General features: G+C 42.1%; 1 protein-coding gene and 1 long non-coding RNA gene across 7 annotated transcripts in view; one reads left to right on the plus strand and one right to left on the minus strand.

Annotated features, from left to right (window-relative positions):
* rbl1 (retinoblastoma-like 1 (p107)) overlaps positions 1 to 23,424 on the minus strand; it is a 101,153-nt gene that overhangs the window by 62,855 nt on the left and 14,874 nt on the right. For all 6 annotated transcript variants that reach the window (XM_087994666.1, XM_087994664.1, XM_087994667.1 and 3 more), the window contains 6 exons: positions 22,305 to 22,369; positions 13,064 to 13,250; positions 12,482 to 12,648; positions 11,343 to 11,455; positions 8,592 to 8,695; positions 8,366 to 8,503 (listed from right to left, as the gene is read on the minus strand). In XM_087994666.1, the coding sequence (XP_087850792.1) occupies positions 8,366 to 8,503; positions 8,592 to 8,695; positions 11,343 to 11,455; positions 12,482 to 12,648; positions 13,064 to 13,250; positions 22,305 to 22,369 (774 nt within the window). The remainder of the gene's footprint in view (positions 1 to 8,365; positions 8,504 to 8,591; positions 8,696 to 11,342; positions 11,456 to 12,481; positions 12,649 to 13,063; positions 13,251 to 22,304; positions 22,370 to 23,424) is intronic.
* LOC148147599 (uncharacterized) lies at positions 1,319 to 9,706 on the plus strand. Its single transcript, XR_015759507.1, has 2 exons — positions 1,319 to 1,445; positions 9,300 to 9,706. It is a non-coding gene; the product is annotated as an uncharacterized LOC148147599 (long non-coding RNA).

A 23,424-nucleotide genomic window follows, 5' to 3' on the forward strand; every position in this document is an offset into this window, starting at 1 on the left:
AACGCCCCTGGTGCTCACCTTCCACCCTACAAACCTCTGCATAAACCAAATCATCCGCCGACATTTCCGCCACCTCCAAAAAGACCCCACCACCAGGGATATATTTCCCTCCCCACCCCTTTCCACCTTCCACAAAGACCGTTCCCTCCGTGACTACCTGGTCAGGTCCACGCCCCCCTACGACCCACCCTCCCAACATGGCACTTTCCCCTGCCACCGCAGGAACTGTAAAACCTGTGTCCACACCTCCTCCCTCACCTCTATCCAAGGCCCTAAAGGAGCCTTCCATATCCATCAAAATTTTACCTGCACATCCACTAATATCATTTGTTGTATCCGTTGCTCCCGATGCAGTCTCCTCTACATTGGGGAGACTGGGCGCCTCCTAGCAGAGCGCTTCAGGGAACATCTCCGAGACACCCGCACCAATCAACCAAACCGCCCTGTGGCCCAACATTTCAACTCCGCCTCCCACTCTGCCGAGGACATGGAAGTCCTGGGCCTCCTTCACCGCCGCTCCCTCACCGCCAGACGCCTGGAGGAAGAACACCTCATCTTCCACCTCGGAACACTTCAACCCCAGGGCATCAATGTGGACTTCACCAGTTTCCTCATTTCCCATTCCCCCACCTCATCCGAGTTTCAAACTTCCAGTCCCCTTGACTTGTCCGGACTTGTCCGACCTGCCTAGCTCCTTTTCCACCTATCCACTCCACCCTCTCCTCCCTGACCTATCACCTTCATCTCCTCCCCCACTCACCCATTGTACTCTATGCTACTCTCTCCCCACCCCCACCCTCCCCTAGCTTATCTCTCCACGCTTCAGGCTCTCTGCCTTTATTCCTGATGAAGGGCTTTTGCCCAAAACGTCGATTTTGCTGAAGCTCCTCCTTGCTGCCTGAACTGCTGTGCTCTTCCAGCACCATTGATCCAGAATCTGGTTTCCAGCATCTGCAGTCATTGTTTTTACCCAGGTGATTAGGTAGTCTGGCCCCTGCTCCATAACAGAGAAGGTGCAGTTGATTGCTCTCTGAAACAGGATGGGTTACAGGATATTAGAGGAGCTTCCCAATTTCGCTCAAGCTAAATTTAGCTTTGGGTTGTGATAATGTAATTAGGAAGTGACATCTTTATATAAAGAGGAACCTCTTTAGCTTTGACAGAGTTTTCTTGCCTGAACAGATTAAAGATTGCTTTTTGCAGCAGAGAGCGGCGGCAGCTGGGCGGAAGTGAAGTCGGAGCGCAAAGCCGGCGGGAAGGTAAGTGATTGTTATGTGAGTGGGTGGGTGTATTCAGGACGTCCAGGGTGGTTATCTCCGGTTTGCTTCCAGTTCCTCGGGCTGGTGAGACCAGAAACAGGGAGATAATGGACTTGAACGTGTGGCTGGGGAACTGGTGCAGGAAGCAAGGATGTAAATTCTTGGATCACTGGGGTATGTTTTACGGTAAGCATAAATTATACAGGAGAGACGGTTTGCACCTTAATAGATTAGGGACCAGCATTCTGGCAGGCAGGTTTGCTACTGCAACACAGCTATGTTTAAACTAAGTAGCGGGTGGGAGGGGACAAACTGGATGTTTAAGAAGGAAATTGAAGGGAAAGTTAGAACAAGGGAAGTCAAGAAAGACAACTGTATCAATGAGGCAGAAAACTCAGAAAGGGATTGTGCTGTAAGGTTGAGTGAAATAGAAGTTGATGGGAAGGATGAGGGCAGTAACAAATTAAAAATACTATATATGAATGCACGAAGCATTAGAAATAAGATGGATGAGCTTGAGGCTCTTTTGGAAATTGGCAGATACGATATTGAGGATAACTGAGACGTGGCTTCAAGTGGACAGGGCCTGGGAAATGAATATTCAAGGCTACACGTGCTATCATAAGGACAGACTGACGGGCAGAGGGGGTGGGGTGGCCATGTTGGGATGGTGACCCTCTTGGGAGTTATCTACAGGCCCCCAAACAGTAGTCTGGATGTCGGATGCAAGTTGAATCAGGAGCTGAAATTGGCCTGTCGCAAAGATGTTACTACAGTTGTTATGGGGGATTTCAACATGCAGGTAGACTGGAAGAATCAGGATGGCATTGGACCTCAAGAAAGAGACTTTGTAGAGTGCCTCTGAGATGGATTCTTAGAACAGCTGGTGCTGGAGCCTACCAGGGAGAAGGCAATTCTGGATCTGGTATTGTGCAACGAACCAGAATTGATCAGGAACCTCGAAGGAGCCATTGGGATGTAGTGACCATAATACAATAAGCTTCAATCTGCAATTTGAGAGGGAGAGGGTACAATCGGAAGTGACAATATTTCTATTGAATAAAGGGAACTATGGAGCTATGAGGGAGGAGCTGGCCAAAGTTCAATGGTACAATACCTTAGCAGGGATGACAGTGGAGGAACAATGGCAGATATTTCTGTGTATAATACAGAAAATGCAGGATCAGTTCATTCCAAAAAAGAAGAAAGATCCTAGGAGGAGGCATGGGCGGCCGTGGCTGATGAGGGAAGTTAAGAAACATGTAAAGTTAAAAGTATAACATAGCAAAGATAAGTGGGAAAAGGGAGGACTGGAAAGCTTTTAAAGAACAACAGAGGATTACTAAGAAGGAAACACGCAGAGAAAAAATGAGGTACGAAGGTAAACTGGCCAAAAATATAAAGGGGGATAGTAAAAGCTTTTTTAGGTATGAGAAAGACAAAAAAATGGTTAAGACTAAAATTGGGCCCTTGAAGACAGAAACAGGGGAATATATTACAGGGAACAAAGAAATGGCAGAAGAATTGAATTGCTACTTCAGATCTGTGTTCACTGGGGAAGACACAAGCAATCTCCCTGAGGTAACAGTGGCTGAAGGACCTGAACTTAAGGGAATTTATATTTGCCAGGAAATGGTGTTGGAGAGACTGTTAGGTCTGAAGGTTGATAAGTCCCAGGGGCCTGATGGTCTGCATACCAGGGTACTGAAGGAGGTGGCTCGAGAAATCGTGGATGCGTTGGTGATTATTTTCCAGAGTTCGATAGATTCGGGATCAGTTCCTGTGGATTGGAGGGTGGCTAATGTTGTACCACTTTTTAAGAAAGGTGGGAGAGAGAAAGCAGGAAATTATACTCCAGTTGGTCTGATCTCAGTGGTGGGAAAGATGTTGGAATCTATTATAAAGGATGAAATTACGACACATCTGGATAGTAGTAACAGGATAGGTCAGAGTCAGCATGGATTTATGAAGGGGAAATGATGCTTGACTAATTTTCTGGAATTTTTTGAGGATATAACTCTGAAGATGGACGAGGGAGATCCAGTAGATGTAGTGTACCTGGACTTTCAGAAAGCTTTTGATAAAGTCCCATATAGGAGGTTAGTGAGCAAACTTAGGGCACATGGTACTGGGGGCAAAGTACTACCTTGGACTGAAAGTTGGTTGGCTGATAGGAAACAAAGAGTAGTGATAAATGGCTCCATTTCGGAATGGCAGGCAGTGACCAGTGGGGTACCGCAGGGATCAGTGCTGGGACCGCAGCTTTTTACAATATATGTTAATGCTTTAGAAGATGGTATTAATAACATTAGCAAATTTGCTGATGATACAAAGCTGGGTGGCAGGGTGAAATGTGAGGAGGATGTTAGGAGATTACAGGGTGACCTGGACAGGTTAGGTGAGTGGTCAGATGCAGTTTAATGTGGATAAATGTATGGTTATCCACTTTTGTGGCAAGAACAGGAAGACAGATTACTACCTAAAAGGAATCAATTTAGGTAAAGGGGCAGTACAAAGAGATCTGGGTGTTCTTGTACACCAGTCAATGAAGGTAAGCATGCAGGTACAGCAGGTAGTAAAGAAAGCTAATAGCATGCTGGCCTTCATAACAAGTGGGATTGAGTATAGGAGCAGAGGTTCTTCTGCAGCTGTACAGGGCCCTGGTGAGACCACACCTGGAGTATTGTGTGCAGTTCTGGTCTCCAAATTTGAGGAAAGACATTCTGGCTATTGAGGGAGTGCAGCGTAGGTTCACGAGGTCAATTCCTGGAATGGGGGGATTACCTTACGCTGAAAGACTGGAGCGACTTGGCTTGTATACGCTGGAGTTTAGAAGACTGAGAGGGGATCTGATTGAGACGTATAAGATTATTAAAGGATTGGACACTCTGGAGGCAGGAAACATGTTTCCGCTGATGGGTGAGTGCCGAACCAGAGGACACAGCTTATAAATATGGGGTAGACCATTTAGGACAGAGATGAGGAGAAACTTCTTCACCCAGAGAGTGGTGGCTGTGTAGAATGCTCTGCCCCAAAGGGCAGTGGAGGCCCAGTCTCTGGATTCATTTAAGAAAGAGTTGGATAGAGCTCTCAAGGATACTGGAATCAAGGGTTATGGAGATAAGGCAGGAACAGAATACTGATTAAGCATGATCAGCCATAATCATATTGAATGGCGGTGCAGACTCGAAGGACAGACTGGCCTACTCCTGCACCTATTGTCTATTATCAGGCCAAGGGACCCTGGAGCCACCCATGTAATCTTCAAATTTTAAATGATGCCAACATGGAAATAATTATAATTACACCCCTCACCCTCTCATCAATACCTGGCTTTGGTAGAGCATGCATCAGTGATATTTTCATTTATATCAGTCAACCCTACAGTCTTCAAAGGAGGACCAGATATGGAAAGTGGGGTGGGGCTATTAAAATCAATGGAGTATAGGTTACAGTAATTATAGTCAAAGGAAATGTGTGCATGCACAAAACCTTCAGTATACTATCCAGATTTTAAACATATGGATGAAGTGACATACCAGGTCAGCATACCATAAAACATAGGAGTGCAAGTAAGGCCATACAGCCCATCAGGTCCACTCCGCCATTCAATCACGGCTGATGGGCATTTCAACTCCACTTACTGGCACTCTCCCGATAGTCCTTAATTCCTTGCAAGATCAAGAATTTATCAATCTTTACCAATACATATCTGATTTAGATGGTGTGTTTGAACATTTAATTGTTTCAGGTTGATTCTACGTTACTCTGTTGGAATACCTTTACATATCAAATATCAGAGATGGCTCACAAAACCTAAAGCAATTCTATTGAAAAGCAGAATACTGTAGGATTTCCTGCCAATCTTTAATTTCTCTTGATCTTGGAGAAATAAATTTTCTGTCATCCAATCTCTCCTGCATTATACCCTACCATAGAACTGCCTTTTGACCTTGTTCTTTGCTCAAAACCATTGAAGTTCTAACTTTTAGTAACTTTCAGATGGAAGGTCACTGACAGACCAGAAATCTAAGGCTGGTTTTCTTTCTAAACACATTATCAGACCAGCTGAGATTTTCACAACATCCTATGTTTGCATTTCAAATATTAAATGGGGCATTTTGCTTTTATAGAGATGTCAGCACAGACATAGACCCTTCGGTCCTACTCGTCCATGCTGACCAGGTACCCCAACCCAATCTAGTCCCATCTGCCAGCACCCAGCCCATATCCCTCCAAACCGGTCCTATTCATATAATCATCCCGATGCCTTTTAAATGATGCAATTATACCAACCTCCACTACTTCCTCTGGCAGCTCATTCCATAAGTGTACTACCCTCTGTGTGAAAACATTGTCCATGGGTCCCTCTTATATCTTTCCCCTCTCATCCTAAACCTATGCCCTCGAGTTCTGGACTTCCCCATCCCAGGGAAAAGACTTTGTCTATTTATCCTATCTATGCCCCTCATGATTTTACAAACCTCAATAAGGTTCTGTTAGCCGAGCCGGGAATTTGTGTTGCAGACGTTTTGCCCCCTGTCTAGGTGACATCCTCTGTGCTTGGGAGCCTCCTGTGAAGCGCTTCTGTGATCTTTCCTCTGGCATTTGTAGTGGTTTGAATCTGCTGCTTCCGGTTGTCAGTTCCAACTGTCCATTGCAGTGGTCGGTATATTGGGTCCAGGTCGATGTGCTTATTGATTGAATCTGTGGATGAGTGCCATGCCTTTAGGAATTCCCTGGCTGTTCTCTGTTTGGCTTGTCCTATAATAGTAGTGTTGTCCCAGTCGAATTCATGTTGCTTGTCATCTGTGTGTGTGGCTACTAAGGATAGCTGGTCGTGTCGTGACCTCTATAATGTCACCCCATGGCCTCCGATGCTCCAGGGAAAATAGCTCCAGCCTGTTCAGCCTTTCCCTATAGCTCAAAGTCTCCAACCCTGGCAACATCCTTGTAAATCTTTTCTGAACCCTTTCAAGTTTCACAACATCTATGCGATAGGAATGAGACCAGAATTGCACGCAATATTCCAACAGTGGCCTAACCAATGTCCTGTACAGCCGCAACATAACCTCCCAACTCCTGTACTCAATACTCTGACCAATAAAGGAAAGCATATCAAACGCCTTCTTCACTATCCTATCTACCTGTGATTCCACTTTCAAGGAGCTATGAACCTGCACTCAAAGGTCTCTTTGTTCAGCAACACTCCCTAGGAATTTACCATTAAGTGTATAAGTCCTGCTCTGATTTGCTTTCCCAAAGTGCAGCACCTCACATTTATCTATATTAAACTCCATCTGCAACTCCTCAGCCCATTGACCCATCTGATCAAGATCCCGTTTTTCTCTGAGATAACCCTCTTCGCTGTCCACTACATTTCCAATTTTAGTGTCATCTGCAAACTTACTAACTGTACCTTTTATGCTCACATCCAAATCATTTATGACAAAAAGTAGAGGACCCAACACCGACCCTTGTGGCAAATCACTGGTCATAGGCCTCCAGTCTGAAAAACAACCCTCCACCACCACCCTCTGTCTTCTACCTCTGTATCCAAATGGTGAGTTCTCGCTGTATTTCGTGAGATCTAACCTTGCTAACCAGTCTCCCATGGGGAACCTTGTCAAATGCCTTACTTAAGTCCATAAAGATCACATCTTCTGCTCTGCCCTCATCAAACCTCTTTGTTACCTCTTCAAAAAACTCAATCAAGTTTGTGAGACATGATTTCCCACGCACAAAGCCATGTTGACTATCCCTAATCAGTCCATGCTTTTCCAAATACATGTACATCCTGTCCCTCAGGATTCCCTCTAACAACTTGCCCACCAATGATGTCAGGCTCACTAGTCTATAGTTCCCTGGCTTGTCCTTACCATCTTTCTTAAACAGTGACACCATGTTAGCAAATCCCCAGTCTTCCGGCACCTCACCTGTTACTATCAATGATACAAATATCTCAGCAAGAGGCCCAGCAATCACTTCCCTAGCTTCCCACAGAGTCCGAGGGTACACCTGTTCAGGTCCTGGGGATTTATCCACCTTTATGCGTTTCAAGACATCTAGCACTTCCTCCTCTGTAATATGGACATTTTCCAAGATGTCACCATCTATTTCCCTACATTCTATATCTTCCATGTCTTTTTCCACAGTAAATACTGATACAAAATACTTGTTTAATACATCCCCCATTTTCTGCGGCTCCACACAAAGGCTGCCTTGCTGATCTTTGAGGGGCCCTATTCTCTTCCCAGTTACCCTTTTGTCCTTAATGTATTTGTAAAAGCCCTTTGGGTTCTCCTTAACTTTATATGTCCCCTTTTTGCCCTCCTGATTTCCCTTTTAAGTATATTCCTATTGCCTTTATTCTCTTCTAAGGATTCACTCGACCTATCCTGTCTATGCCTGACGTGCTTCCTTCTTTTTCTTCACTAAACTCTCAATTTCTTTAGTCATCCAACATTTCCTATACCTACCAGCCTTTCCTTTTACCCTAACAGGAATATACTTTCTCTGGATTCTTGTTATCTCATTTCTGAAGGCTTCCCATTTACCAGTCATCCCTTTACATACGAACATTTGCCCCCAAACAGTTCTTGAAAGTTCTTGCCTAACACCGTCAAAATTGGCTTTTCTCCAATTTAGAACTTCAACTTTTAGATGTGGTCTATCCTTTTCCATCACTATTTTAAATCTAATAGAATTATGGTCGCTGGCCCAAAGTGTTCTTCCATTGACACCTCAGTCACCTGCCCTGACTTATTTCCCAGGAGTATGTCAAGTTTTGTACTTTCTCTAGTAGGGACATCCCCACTGTATAATAAATTATTGCTAGTTATTATGTAACTGTCTGGGAGGAGACAAATCTTAACAATGAAATAGAGACAATGTAACAGAAACTCTCCCCCAGTTAAAAAGACATGGGAAGAGGAGTGTGTGTCTCAACCATCTTTATCAGGGTAACTGCAGCACTTGAAAGGAATATCAAAAAGCTCTTCACACAAATTCTTATCAACATGTAAAATAGATGCTGGTAAAGTAAAATTTGCCTAAATGAGCATTCATATTAATATTTATCTTGGGATCTTACATTCCTCACTTACCTTGTAAAAGTAAAAAGGACTAAGATTCAGGATGGCGATAATCCATGGGAATATACGCTGGGAACTATAAGAGGAGAGAACTATCTCCAGGCAGCAAGCCATCAGAGACCGATGGAAAATATCTTGCTCCAGTAAGACCTAGAGAATTAAAATTCAATTAAATACATCAGCCAATGAACTGTGTTGCAGAATAGTGATATCTCTCCAAGCTGCAACAGCTACTCACAGTCATGTCTTTCCCAGGGTTTCGGCGATTTTCCTGCAGCATCACTGTCTCCAGGATTTTCCAATACAAGATTTCAGCAAGTCTCAGCCGCCGGATAGCAAAATCTATTTCAAAACGATTCAATTACAAAGTGAGAACATAACATCATTCAGTTTTTGTAGGCACATACTGTCACAATGCTTTTGCTGTGGGCTGTCAGTATGTAATAAAGGGAACATTTATTAAAACATGAGCTGAGCAATAATGACAAAAAGCCTGACATACAAACACATGGCTATATTGACTACAATTAGAGGAAATTAGTTTGGATTGTATGGAATGTCTCATTTTCAAACATCTCAGAGCATTTCAAGGAAATAGAATGTTGCTTTCTCATGCACTATATACCTTTTAGAGCAGAGATTCCCAAAGTTGGGGCTGGCACCCCAAATTACATCTCAAACTAAAATTCTTGGTGGGTGCCATGGAGTTCTGACCAAATTACACATGTTCCTGCTCCAACAGACCCTCGCTCTCAAAGTTCTTACCGAGGGGTTGTAACAATTTTCCAAGCCTTGAAATGGGTCCAAGTGGGAACAAGTTTGGGAAGCACAGCTTTAAAGAGGTTGGGATTGTTTTCTGGCTGGTGTAGCTTCTACTGGCAGGAGCATTAAAAATTTACAGATTTTATTCATATCATTCTTGCATTTTAAATCTGGTTTTTCATAGGAGATTATTTGACACCAAGGAACATGATGCATAAGGCATCACGGATTTGATGGCAGACGGTGTGATTTGATTTCAACACAAGTGTGGCCTAACAGTACTGTTGATTGTCGTAAAAACCCATCTGTTTCATTAATGTCCTTCAGGGAAGGAAATCGGCAGCCATCTACTCGTCTGATCTATGTGACTCCAGCCCCACGGCATTGTGGTTGACTCTTAGCTGCCTACGGGAAATAAATGCTGGCCTAGCCAGTGATGCCTACAGCCTACGAATGAATAAAACAAAAAAATGTGTTGGGCCAATCTGTCAAAGTGTGCTAAAATTATGTTTGAAATGGACAAATGAATTCTTTTGCAGATTTGATGTAATTTGCTTTTGTATTCATTAAATAAAGACTTATTGTACTTCAGGCACCCAGTATCCCTATTAAACATTAGATCTGATCAGGAACAACACAATACTGAAGCTGCAGGAAAAGTTACATGCTTGCAGTATTATGCCTTCAGTATAAGCCTATGGAATGCTGCAAAATTTCAAAGATTTCTTCATAAAGTCAGTTTTTAAAAAATGGATCTGAATCCATTTTCTTGTAATCTTTTCCCATCATGTCCCAAAGGTAGTGAGTCATACTGAGATTTAGTTTCATGTACACGTGCAGCCCCCAAGCTTTTCAAATGCAGGAATTGTTGAAAGTCAGGACAAGAAATAGTACCGAAGCAGCTGCAATTTTACAGATCAGAAAGGTATATTTTATACAAATGTTACTGTCTAAAATTGCGTGCTATCAACAGATTGTAGAAGCAGTTCCTGTAACAGATCAAAGTATTAATAACAATCTTTCAAAAAGAATATTTTATGATTAAAAGGTGATGCCATCACAGGAAAGCTAGAAGTTGATTGATTCATTAGTTACAGCTGTTGGGGACTGTCACTAAATAGCTGGAAATTAGAATAACAAACTTTTAAAAGGGCCTCAAAAAACTATCTTATAATTGAGAGGTGAAAGCAGAAGGGAAGAAACATAATCGCACAAAGAATTGGTTAACTAATTGGAAGGAGAATATATGTGCAACGGAGTCTTTTTTGGGATTGGAAAGCTGAAAACAGTGGACAGCAACAAGGATTCAACAACTTGCAATCTATATTTAATGCTTAAGTGAAAGGATAGAATGCATTGCTGTTGAATTTGCTGATGACAACGACAAACAGAAAAGTAAGTCAATACAACATGATGAGTATACAGAGGAACGTAGATAGGTTCGAGGGCAAACAAAAATTTGGCAGATGGAACATTATAAGGGAAAACAATATGAAATTGTTCATATTGGCAGGAAAAATAAATTAGAAAGCAGTGACTGCAGACCTTTATGGGACAGATGGATCTTATTTTCCTGATACAGGACTCCTGAATGGCTAGTATGCAAACATAGGAGACAGTTAAAAACGTTTATTGCAAATGGAATGAAATATAAAATTAGCTAAGTTCTGTGGCAGTCACATTGGTCTCATGCTTTTGGTTCCTCATGTAAAGATGGAGTACAGTAGGTGGCCAGAAAAGTTCACTTGACTGATTCTTGGGTGAAAACAATCTTCCTTCAAGCAAAGGCTGGACAGGCTGGGTTTGAATCCACTTTTGCTTAGATAAATAAGATGCAATGTTTAAATACGTAAGATCCTGAATGTATTTCAGAGGATGGATGCCGAGAGGGTGTTTCCACATATGGGAGATAAAAGTAGGAGCCTCCTATTTGAGACAGAGTTAAGGATAAAATGCTTTTCTCATGGGTTATTAATCTGTGGAGTTCTAGTCCCCGGAGAGCAGTGAATGGAAAGATTTTAAAAGGTAGACGGGAAAGTACAGCCACAATCAGAGCAGCCATAATCTTATCAAATGGCAGAGTGAACTTGGCAGGGACCAAGTGGTCAACTCCTGTTCCTTTTTGGGAATCCCAAAGCCACATTTTTCCACATTATACCTCATCTGCCAAATTTTGGCATTCTCAAAATGGAATACCAAAGCTAATCAGCTTTGATGTGTTTCTCACCTATATGAGAACCAGCCTGGCTTTCCATTGGTTGTACATAGTGATGGCAGAAAGTCTCACCCATCTTTTTCATGCGGGCTGTTATAGCTTCAACTGGGTTCCGTGAACAGGAGCTGAAATCAGGGAATAATTCTTTATAATTGTTAACCTGCACAAAAGATGAATTAAAGGAGGGTTTGGGGGAAAAAAAGTGTGCGCAATATCAAGTAATGTCACATTGTACCAGATACGTGTTTATCCACATTTCATGAAATGTTGTAAGACTTAATAATTCCGTCACAAAAAGACCCCAGTCATTTTGTTTAATTTACAAATTTCACACCTTACTTACAGCTGTAAAAAGTTATAGATATGGCAAGATGGGCTAGCAAAAGGTCTTCCAACTTGGAAGCCTTTTCTGTCAGTGCGGCTACACAAGTATGTATTATCACAATTTGGCATTCTTGTGTTTGGCCCAACAGCTATGGCAACTTTTAAAAAAAAAACACAACACAGAGGAACCTTGATTATCCAAATGACACGGGCAGGGAGTATTTGGTCGGATAAGCAAATGCCGGATAACAGAGTTTAGCCAAGCATCGGGACCTTGTGATTTTGCTGGATAATCGAATGTCAGATAATTGAGGTTCCTCTACATTTAAGTTCTATGCTATCAGACAAATGAATGGGCATTCCAGAATGAGATGCATGCAGCAGCAGTGAGAGCTGATTCACTGGCACAATCTGCAGGAGCAGGGTTGGATTGGGAAGATGACTGGCAAAGTTAATACCACCAGTGGTGATGGATAGCAAAGTCAACAAGGATGTAGAAGAGATTGTCACTTTTAATGAGAGGGTGCCAAGTGCCTCTGTGGCTAGTAGAGGAATGCTGAAGGAATGCACAGAAATACTATTTAATCTAGCAGGGAGTCTAGCATGGAATACTGGTTGGAAACTGACTCAGAGGATCTTGATAGTGACTCTCAGCAGCGTTCTTTCCTCTCCACTTTTGCAGAATGCTGAACTGTACAAGCTAACTCCAAATAGTGAAGATGAGAAAATCAAGAATGGAGGAAAAGAAAATGCATCCTGTCTTTATAGAGTTTAAGTGACAATACACAAAGCCATGAAGGTAGTTTAAAAAAATATTCTTTGCTCACTTGAAAACCTGCAGCAGAAGCTCACTTGGGGTGTTTTTGAGTCCCATTACCATGGTCTGTAAACGACTCACGCTCTGGGTGGCTGAGGACACTGGTGTTACAACCAGTTCTTTCTCCTTCAAGTACCGTCTTCCTGTCAAGGGTGTTGAAGGTGCTAAAGATTTTGTCTATTAAAACATCACAAGGAAGAGATTAATATTTAATTCCCTCACCTAAAATACGCAGGATAAATGCCAATATAAACAACATCTTAAAGCATCAACCTAAAGACTATAGTTATCATTGACACTTTGGGACTTGAACTTCACATGGTCACAAGCAGGCAGGCCCTTGGTTAACATCTTAACTACCAGTGCTACATTTTGGTATTGCACTGAATTATCAGCCTAGTTGATGAAATCATGTCTTTGGAGTGGGCCATGAAGGTCTGGCTGATTACAAGGTTAAGAGAAAATAAACAGACCAGTACAACTCACTCAGAGCTGAGGTTGAAACATCAAGAAAAGTTGAAGATATTAACAACTATAGATAAACTTGTCAATGGTGTCATCAATTGTTAAGCACTAAAAAAAGTTTAATTACTTTTTCGAAGTGCTGTTGAAGGTTGCACTCTACTTGGATTCTTGCTGACAGTTTCCCAACTGAAACATCCACTGCAGACTTGCTAGGAGTCCCTATTTCTTCATCAGCATCTTCTCCCAGAAATATCCGCTCATCAAAATCCCCCACGGTCAGAACATACTCTTCATATTCCTTGTTTATTGCTTTGCTGTAGCAAATAAGCACAATGACAAGAAAAAGTCATCACAAACGAGCCCAGCACCTCTATTTCTCGGTAGTACCCATACATAGTGGGTGGCACGGTGGCAAAGTGGTTAGCACTGCTGCCTCACAGCGCCAGAGATCCGGGTTCAATTCCCGCCTCAGGCGACTGACTGTGTGGAGTTTGTACATTCTCCCCGTGTCTGCGTGGGTTTCCTCCGGGTGCTCCGGTTTCCTCCCACAGTCCAAAAAAAAAGTGCAGGTCAGGTGAATTGGCCATGCTAAATTGCCCGTAGTGTTAGGTGCAGGGGTAAACGTAGGGGAATGGGTCTGGGTGGGTTGCACTTCGGCGGGTCGGTGTGGACTTGTTGGGCTGAAGGGCCTGTTTCCACAGTGTAAGTAATCTAAAAAAAAACAATAGACATGTTCAGGCGCAGAAAGTGACCAGTTCATTCTTATGTGCACTAGCCGAATAAAACAATCACCCATTGTAATCCCAGATTCCAGCTCCTGGCTTGTTATCTTGCAACTTACATTCCTTCATGTGCAGATCCAGGTTATTTTTGAATGAGTTGAAGGTTTCCCCCTCAAACTCCAAACTTGGCAGCAAATTTCAAACAGGCATCACCCATGGGCTAAAAAGCTTTTCTTCAGACCTCCTCTCGTTGTTTTACCAATCACCTTAAATCGGTGACTCCTGGCAACTGAAATCTTTGCTGGGGAAACAGGTTTTCCCTGTTCAGTCCATTTAAGCCCCTCATTACTTTATACATCTCAATTAAGTCAACCACCACATCCCTGTTCTAAGGAAAAGACTTCTGGCTATCCAATATTTCTTCACAGCTGTAATTTTCAAACCCTGGCAACATGATTACAAATTCCTCTGTACTCCAGCTACAGCAAAGATGTCTTCTCTGAATGAACCAGATTTTTTCAAGAAAATATACAATTCCAGCATTACAGGGCGGCACGGTGGCACAGTGGTTAGCACTGCTGCCTCGCAGCGCCAGAGACCCGGGTTCAATTCCCGACTCAGGCGACTGACTGTGTGGAGTTTGCACGTTCTCCCCGTGTCTGCGTGGGTTTCCTCCGGGGGCTCCGGTTTCCTCCCACAGTCCAAAGATGTGCAAGTCAGGTGAATTGGCCATGCTAAATTGCCCGTAGTGTTAGGTAAAGGGGTAAATGTAGGGGTATGGGTGGGTTACGCTTCGGCGGGTCGGTGTGGACTTGTTGGGCCGAAGGGCCTGTTTCCACACTGTAAGTAATCTAATCTAATCTAATCTAATTCCAGCTTTTATATTCAAAGCCTCGCTCAATGAAGGAAGCCATTCCATGCACCTTCTTTACCACCTTATCTACCTGTTCTGCCATCTCAGAGAATTGCAAACGCCAAGGTCTCATTTCCTCTACTCAATACTCTACCATTTATTGTATGCTCCCTTGCTTGGTTTGTCTTCCTCAGGGTGGCACAGTAGTTAGCACTGCCGCTTCACATTACCAGGGACCTGAGTTCGATTTCACCCTTGTGCAACTGTTTGTGTGGAGATTGCATGTTCTCCCTTTGTCTGTATGGGTTTCCGCTTGGTGCTCTGGTTTCCTTCCACAGTCCAAAGATGTGCAAGTTAGGTGGATTGGCCATAGGAAATTGCCCAGGCTAGTTGGATTACAGGGAAAGGATCTGGGTGGGAGGCTCTTCAGAGGGGTGATGAGGACATCACTTGGGCCAAATGGCCTATTTCCACACTGAAGGGATTTTGATTAGAGTGCATAACTATGCATTTATTCAGACTGAACTCTACTTGCCACTTTTCTGCACATTTCACCAACCAGTAAGATGATCTCCAGGTGCCAACCACTTCTTTTCACTAAAATATGGTTGTTTTCTTGATAGCGGCTGCAAACTTATACTTTCTTCATGCCTCCCACATTTAAGCTTAACTCACTAATATACAGCACAAACAGCAAAGGACCTAATAGTGAATCCTGGGGAGAACCACTGGAAACTCCTTTCTAGTTGCAAAACCATCCATCGACCATTATTCTGTTTCTGGTCAGAGTCAATTCTGGATTTAATGCGTCACATTTCCCTGCATCCCATCAGCTTTAAGTTTTCTGACCAGGCTGCCATTTGGGACCCTATCAAGTGTCTGAATAAAATCCAAGCAGACAACATCCAGTGCCCCAATTATTATTGCTCTTGTTTTGACACATTAAAAAGTTACTTCCATATTTGCTCCTCGAACACTTTCCCAATATTTTGGGATGTGGACATGATAAAGGACATGTCCAAGAGTGCAGTTGCACCGTTTTTCTTTCTGCTATAAACCCAAACGGCCTAGTTTGAATCCTCATTTAGTACACCATCTCTCCACACTGCCCTAATTGATTCTTAAACCAGCAATATTCCTACCTTGTCTTACCCACTTCTCTACCTTACCTGGAATACCTATACGCAGGGATGCTGTGCTGCTATCCTTGCAACTCTTTAAGCATAGTTTCATTTTAATTGCAACATCTCATATCACATGTGCGCACCTCACTGACTTTAGGTTTTCCATATGAGCTGTACTCACATATGTACCCTTTAATACTGTTGAAGTCCTGTGCTGTACACTTTTTAAAGGCCTTTAAAATTAGGGGTTGCCCTTTTTTGGTCAGAGATGAGGGGAATTTATTTTCTTTAAGAGGGTTGAGAGACTTTCGGGTTCTCTGTCTCAGAAGGCGTCAAAGGCAGAGAATCTTTGAGAGTGAATAAATAATTTCTTGTTCGCCAAGGGAATCAAAGTTATCAGGGATAGATAGAAAAGTGGAATGAGGAACTCAAATAATCATATTCGCAGATTTCAATGGCCACATCACCTCTTCCTGCCCCATTGCGATATTTGTATCTTCTGCTTCCTCTGTCTTTCAATGTCGCTTTTTAAATTTCTGCCTCACGTTCACTACTCAGAATTTGTCCGGAAGTTCCCATTCCCCTGCAAATACCAAAAACTTCCCTATAAGAATATTTATCCAGATTCTGCAAGATGTAGACCGTCTGGCTTGTTTGGACCCAGCTTTCTCAGAATTACTCCCAACGCTCTAGAATTCTGAGGCCCGCCCTCCTACACCAGCTTGTCAGCTGTGATCAATTGCTCGACTCCCCTATTTCTATACTCCACAGTACATGGGACTCAAAGTAATCCCGAGACTACTGCTTTAGAGGTCCTGCCTTTCAACATCCGACCTGGCTCCCTGAAATTTGCCTTCAGGATCTCATCCCCAATCCCTGTGGTACCTGTGACTTGGCTACGGTTGTAGTCTTCCATAGAATCACCAGCTGCACCAGTATTCAAAATGGAATACTGATTACTAAGAAGCTTAATTCAGAGAATCCTTGCAATACTTGTGCTTTTGAAGCACTTGGTGATGACCCATTCCCCCTCTGCCTGTAATCTGTGATGTGAACATCTCTTGACCACGCTAAACATGGAAGTCCTCTGCCTCAGTGTTGCACAATGGTAACTCTAGACTCTACTCACTTCCAAAGCCTGGAGTTCAAGTTTACGTTGCTGGTGACACTTCCTGCAGATGTGCCTGACTGGGAAACGTTGTAACCATGACTTCACACACAAGCTGCAGAACGCCCCCTCACTTGGCTGAATTGATCTACCATCCTGCAACTTTAATAATTATTTATTACAGCTAAATTAACTTGCCAGTACTCATTTTTCTTCTGTGTAATGAAGAGCTAACTAAAGGAGACTGAAAAAGTTTGAAGGAGCCCTTCCTCCTAACCCCTGACAAAACTCCCACTTTATACTCTATATCACCACAGCATCATTCATGATTATCTCACATAGAAAGAGAGGTGCGCAATGGGGAAAAGGAATGAGGATTCCTAATCTTTGTTTTGAATTCTAGGTTGGAATAAATCAAATTTCTCTCTCTTAAGTGCAATGATTTATATATTTTGTTGGTTAATGATTTTATATAAAGTGCAACTGGTCAGTCTCAATCTAGTTCCTAATGGTCATGCGCCTAAAGCACATAACCATCCATCGTTTCCTTATCTCAGTGCTCCCAACTTATCCATATGCAAGGAAGAAAAAAAAAAATCCATGTATAGTAGGAAAGTACACAAGAATATTAACTGTGTATAAAAGCAAAACATCATATAAATTGGAAATTTGAAATAAAAACATGGAGAAACTAAGCAGGTCTGGCACGAAAATAGTAAACATCTTGACTCAAGTATGACTACAGAGTTCCAAAGGTGAGTTATACTGGACTAGAAGCATTAGCACTATTTCTCTTTCCCAGAAGCTGCCAGACCTTTCTCCAGCATTTTCTTTTTATAATAACTTTGTAAGGCAGTTCTATAGTGTATGTGGTATATGTAATAACAATAGTGGGAGCCTGAAGTAGAATACTTTCCCACTTCAAGTATTCTTAACCTTCACTAACAAAAAATATGAAGTTTCAATGATGACTCAACAGCTTAATCTAACAATGGATAAAGCAAAGTACTTCAGATGCTGGAATCTCAAACCAAAGGAGAAAATGCTGGAAATGCAAGGATTTCCCTATTCCCCTTCTTGAAAAGAGGAACAACATTCACCTCCTTCCAATCCTCTGGTACGACTCTCATGGAGAGTGAGGAAGCAAAGATCTTTGCCAGCGGCTTAGCAACCTCCTTTCTCGCTTCCCAGAGCAGCCTAGGATAAATCTGGTCTGGCCCTGGGGACTTATTAATCTTAATGTTTGCCAAAATTTCCAGCACATCAACTTCATCAATCTTAATCTGTTCAAGCCTGTATCCCAGCTCCTCAAAGTTCTCATTCACAACAAGGTCCCTTTCCTTCGTGAAAACTGAAGCAAAAAGAAACTTATTTAGGGCTTCACTATCTGCTCAGACTCCATGTACAAGTTCCCTACGCTATCCCTGATCGGCCCTATCTTCTCCCTGATCATTCTCTTATCCCTCATGTATGAGTGAAATGCCTTTGGGTTCTCCCTAATCCTTCCTGCCAAGCCTTTTACGTGCCCCCTCCTGGCTCTCCTCAGTCCATTTCTGAGCTCGTTTCTAGCAAGCCTGTAATCCTCTAAAGCTGTGCTAGATCCTTGCTACCTCCACCTTACATAAGCTGCCTTCTTCCTTTTGACAAGAAGGTCCTCTGTTCTCGCCATCCAAGGTTCCTTAATCTTACCTTTCTCAGAAGAACAAATTCGTGCATCATTTGCAACAATTGCTCCTTAAACAGTCTCCACATTTCTGCTGTGCCCTTTCTATGGAACAATTACTCCCAGTCTGTACTTCTCAACTCGTCTGATAGCGTCATAATTTCTTTTTCTCCAATTAAACATCTTCCCTTGGTAACTGTTCCTTTCCCTCTCCAGAGGGAAAGGAACAGTTACCAAGGGAAGATGTTTAATTGGTATGGTAAATGTGAGGCAGCTGTGGTCACTGTCACCAAAGTGTTCTCCCACCGAGAGATCTGACACCTGTCCTGGCTCACTGCCAAGCACCAAATCCAAAATGGCTTTGCCCCTCATCGGCCTGTCTACATACTGAAGAAGGAACCCTCCTGAACACATCTGACAAAACGGCTCTATCCAAACCATCTGCACTGAAGGAGGTTCCAGTCAATATTGGGAAAGTTGAAATCACCCATAAAAACAACCCTACTATATCTGCATTTTTCCAAAACCTTCAATCTTTCTATTGCTATTAGGGAGTCTGTAGAAAACCCCCAATGAGGTGGCTGCTCCCTTGTTGTTCCTAACTTCCACCCATACTGACTTAGTAGATAAACCCTCCTCAACAACCTTCGTTTCTGTAGTGGTGATGCACTCTGATTAGCAATGCTCACCCCCTCCTCTAGCAACCATTCCTGCCCCTGTGAAACCCACATATCCGTTATGGCCACAACATCATAGCCCCAAGTACTGATCCATTTTAACTGTGCTAAAAATCTTAATACATATTCTCTGTCCAGAAACTTCAGGTTTCAATTACCATACTACAGCCAAGGGTAGCAAAGTCCTACTACTTCACAGGTTGCAACATAAACAGAAAGATTTTCAATAGACACCAAAATGACCAAGTAAACATCTTAGCCATATTAGGCTGAAAAGAAAATGCATCCACCGGGATTCTTTTTAAACACAATATAGGACAATGTCTTGAATGAAGGTTCAATAATTGGCTGACAATCAATAATATAGAAGGATAAATGCTTATCCACTGTAAATATCCCTATACAAACATACCCACTTCAGGGGGAAAAAAGCCATGAATCCCTGCAGAAGCAAGTTACAGCAGATGCTGGAATCTGAACGGAAAGGCAAGCTGTAGAGACAGCAAGCTAATATCTTGAGTCAAAGCTTGAATTTCTGAAGAAAACCTTGGACTAATGAGTTAATTCTTGAAGGCAAAAGGATAAAGCATATCATCTTCTGAAGTCCACTGCTCTGATGTACTGGCACATGTAGTCAAGTCACTAAATCATGCACAGTTGTCTCTGGAGTCTTTGCCCAGAAAATATTCCATTGAGAAGTCCTTCCTTCCTTCCTTTATTCAGAGCGAGGACAGAGAAGTTTCACCATAAACTCAACAAGACTTTTCTTTTCAGAAATGGGAGTAAATCAGCAGTTGCAGACTTTTTTGTTTTTGCTCCTCAACTAATTCCAGGCACCGATGCACTCTACATCGACTCTCTCTTTAAACAACCCCAGCAAGGGCCAATCATTAGTTGAAATTTCTAGGCAGTTTGTCACAAAAAACTTTGATACTCACAATGGCCTTTCAATAACCTCTTTTGCAGAAACCACCCCAAATATTTCCACAAATCCTGAAAATAAATCAATTTTTCCACAATTCTTCAAAAACCAAGTTTTCCAGTAAGTATTAAATACGAAGCTACTTTCTAACAATATTTTGTTGGTTATATTTTAACTTTCAACATTTGAAGCTACACAACTGGAAATAAATCTTCACAGACACATCCATTTAAAAAGGTAAAATATTTTTGTTTGTCTTCTCCTCTATTGCTCCTAGCAAGCATCATTGTTATGAACCAGTAGTTTACCCGAAGAACAATGTCAACCCATGTAAACTCTTGTTGCACCTTCTTTTCGTCTCACCTGCTGCCTTTCTGCTTCTAGTGGCTTGCTCTAATGCAAATTGACATGCCCTCAAATCTTCAGGTGACACAGCAGTTCACCGTCAGAAGAGCAGTGGTTTGCAACCAACATTCCACAACTTTATAACTTCGCAGGCTGGAACATAAAATAAGTCTCTGATTTGAAGCAAGCAATTGCAGTTCACACTGCTTGGCACTCTCTCAACTTTTCACAATAATTGGACCTAGAATTATGGCTTGGTTCTGCCAAGGTTATACTAAGCGCACATGAAAAATGCACCATCTAATTTATATGTTGAAGAGGAGGGAATAGAAACAGTGCATCTGGAGCTGGCTGAACTGATTATTCTAAAGCTAAAATTTGATCGTGAAGTTAGTAATAAAGCTATAAAATAGCACATGTTCAATCATGTCAATTTGGCATGTTAGTGGATTCCTGGTGCATCCAGTCTCTAGGAGAAAGTGAGGACTGCAGATGCTGGAGATCAGAGTCAGGAAGTGTGGCGCTAGAAAAGCACAGCAGGTCCGACAGCATCCGAGGAGGAGAATCGACGTTTCAGGCACAAACCCTTCATCACTCTGTCCCTCTTGCAATATCCTATTTCCAATAGCAAGCTTTTGTGCCCACTGACCTAAATGAGGTGGTGAACTGATGTTATAAAAAAAACAAAGTGCTGGAGATATATACTTGGTGAACTGGGGTATTTGATAGACTTATTGGATAGAAAACGGTCATTTGCACTTCACCTCAGAAAAAAAGTATCAGCTGTTCCAGATATTTTCCGTAAGTGATTTAAACTTTATTGTCATATGTACTCAAGTACAGCAGGTGGTGTACAATGTCGCCACATACATAGCGTCATCTTATGTAAAAAGGTACCTAGATACAAAGCTTAGGTATACGTAGTATCATAGAGAAAAAAAAGTTAAAAACATTACTTTGGGCTGGGGTACTATGTTAATTAGTTTACTAGCAGAGATCTGAAACTTGTTTGCTGTCAAGTTAGACATATGTAGTGAAACAATACCATAATTTCATCCACCCATTTTGTGACTTTAAATGTCATTGCTGCCCTCACACGCCATTACATTTTTCCCTTGCTTTGTTACAGTGTCCCCATTCTATGAAATTCTCCCACGCACATCATTTCATCCTCCCAATCATTCCCATGTTATTTTCATCCCATTCCCTTATTCTATCTTTTTTTTTCCTATACCATCCTCAACCTTATGGGCACAGTGGTTAGCACTGCTGCCTCAGAGCACCAGAGACAAGGGTTCAATTCCCGCCTCAAGCAACTGTCTGTGTGGAGTTTGCACATTCTCTCCATGTCTGTGTGGGTTCCTCTGGGTGCTCCAGTTTTCTCCCACAATCCAAAAATGCGCAGGTTAGGTGAATTGGCCACGCTAAATTGCCCGTAGTGTTAGGTGAAGGGGTAAATATAGGGGAATGCGTCTGGGTGAGTTGCGCTTCGGCAGGTCGGTGTGGACTTGTTGGGCCGAAGGGCCTGTAAGTAATCTAATCCTCATGAACACATGTCCCATACTAGCTTGCCTAGCATACACTGGATATCTTTTATTTGTTGGTATCTCTACATATATAAATGAGAGATTTGAAACATTAAACAACAACAGGTGATACTTTCAATAATCAAGTGAATTAAATGAAATCCTTTGCATGAAGTTGCTGCAGGATACATACAAATGAACCTCGCCCCAGTACATTAAGCCTTAATCATTATCATCTAAGTCCCTTTTCTGTTAACACTGCTTATTATTGTCAGCTGCAAGTTGCACCAACTATTCTCAAGTCCAGATCATTGCTGTGTATTGAGAAAAGCAGCAATTCTAAGATCAACTCCTGACGATACCACTTCTGATGTCCACTTTTAATCTGCTATTGTTGCTCCATATTCATAATCAAGCTTTTAACTCACTTGTTGTCTGTAAAATTGTTTACATCCAGAAGTCCTACGAGGAGCTCACTGTTCCCTTTCAGAATCTGAAATCAAAACCTCAATGTTAGAGGGCATTAAACTCTCTTGGCAGCTGTGCAAATGAAACAGAATTAACTTAAGGAAAGTGTGTGTGGGGTATAAGTTGAGAGGTAATAAATTGGATAGCCATCAGAACAAATTAAGACATTAAGTGCTATTGCTGAGCTCTTACCTACACAAAGATATAAAACCGCGCAAATAACTTCTCATATCCAAATAAGTTAATTATAGAATCATAGAGATGTAAAGTATGGAAACAGACCCTTCAGTCCAAAGCGTACATGCCGACCAGATATCTTAACCTAATCTAGTCACATTTGCCAGCACTTGGCCCACATCCCTCTAAACCCTTCCTTTTCATATACCCATCCAGATGACTTTTAAATGCTGTAATTGTACCAGCCTCCAAAACTTCCGCTGGCAGCTCATTCTATACATGCACCACACTCTGGGTGTGAGAAGTTGCCCCTTAGGTCCCTTTTATTTCTTACCCCTCTCACCCTAAACCTACACCTCTAGTTCTGGACTCCCCCACCCCAGGCAATAGACCTTGTCTATTTACCCTATCCAAGCCCCTGACAATGTTAAATTTTGCACTGTGTTGAGGATATAGAGGGAGAGGCGACTAAACATACAAGCAATAGTCACCTAAACTATAACAAATGATCGGAAATATTTATAATTGAAAAATTGTAGTTATAAGGTGCCTCTTGAAACATTTATTGGGTGCAGGTAAATAATCCATAAAGGAATGGACATGAACTCAGAACAGAGTGAATAAATAACTCATTTAATTACAACATACAGATTATAGTGAACACGTGGAAACAATGAAGGCCAACAGCATCAAAAAATTCACAAGAGAAGCTGGGTAGCACTTTTTCTGAGAAGCAATTGGAGGGTATAAGAGTCCAAGTACACCACAGTGTTTTTCAAACAGAATCAGACAAAAATGTTCCCTGGTTTGTACATTCCTATATAATGAAATTTTCCTGAGTTTACAGAATAGTATATGAAATGATATGTTATCACCAGTACTTCATTTCACTGTCATCCTGGT

Source organism: Chiloscyllium plagiosum, unplaced genomic scaffold (assembly GCF_037043375.1).
Source record: "Chiloscyllium plagiosum isolate Xiang-an unplaced genomic scaffold, Cpla_swu_hap1 HiC_scaffold_15, whole genome shotgun sequence".
Classification (NCBI taxonomy): Eukaryota; Metazoa; Chordata; class Chondrichthyes; order Orectolobiformes; family Hemiscylliidae; genus Chiloscyllium; species Chiloscyllium plagiosum.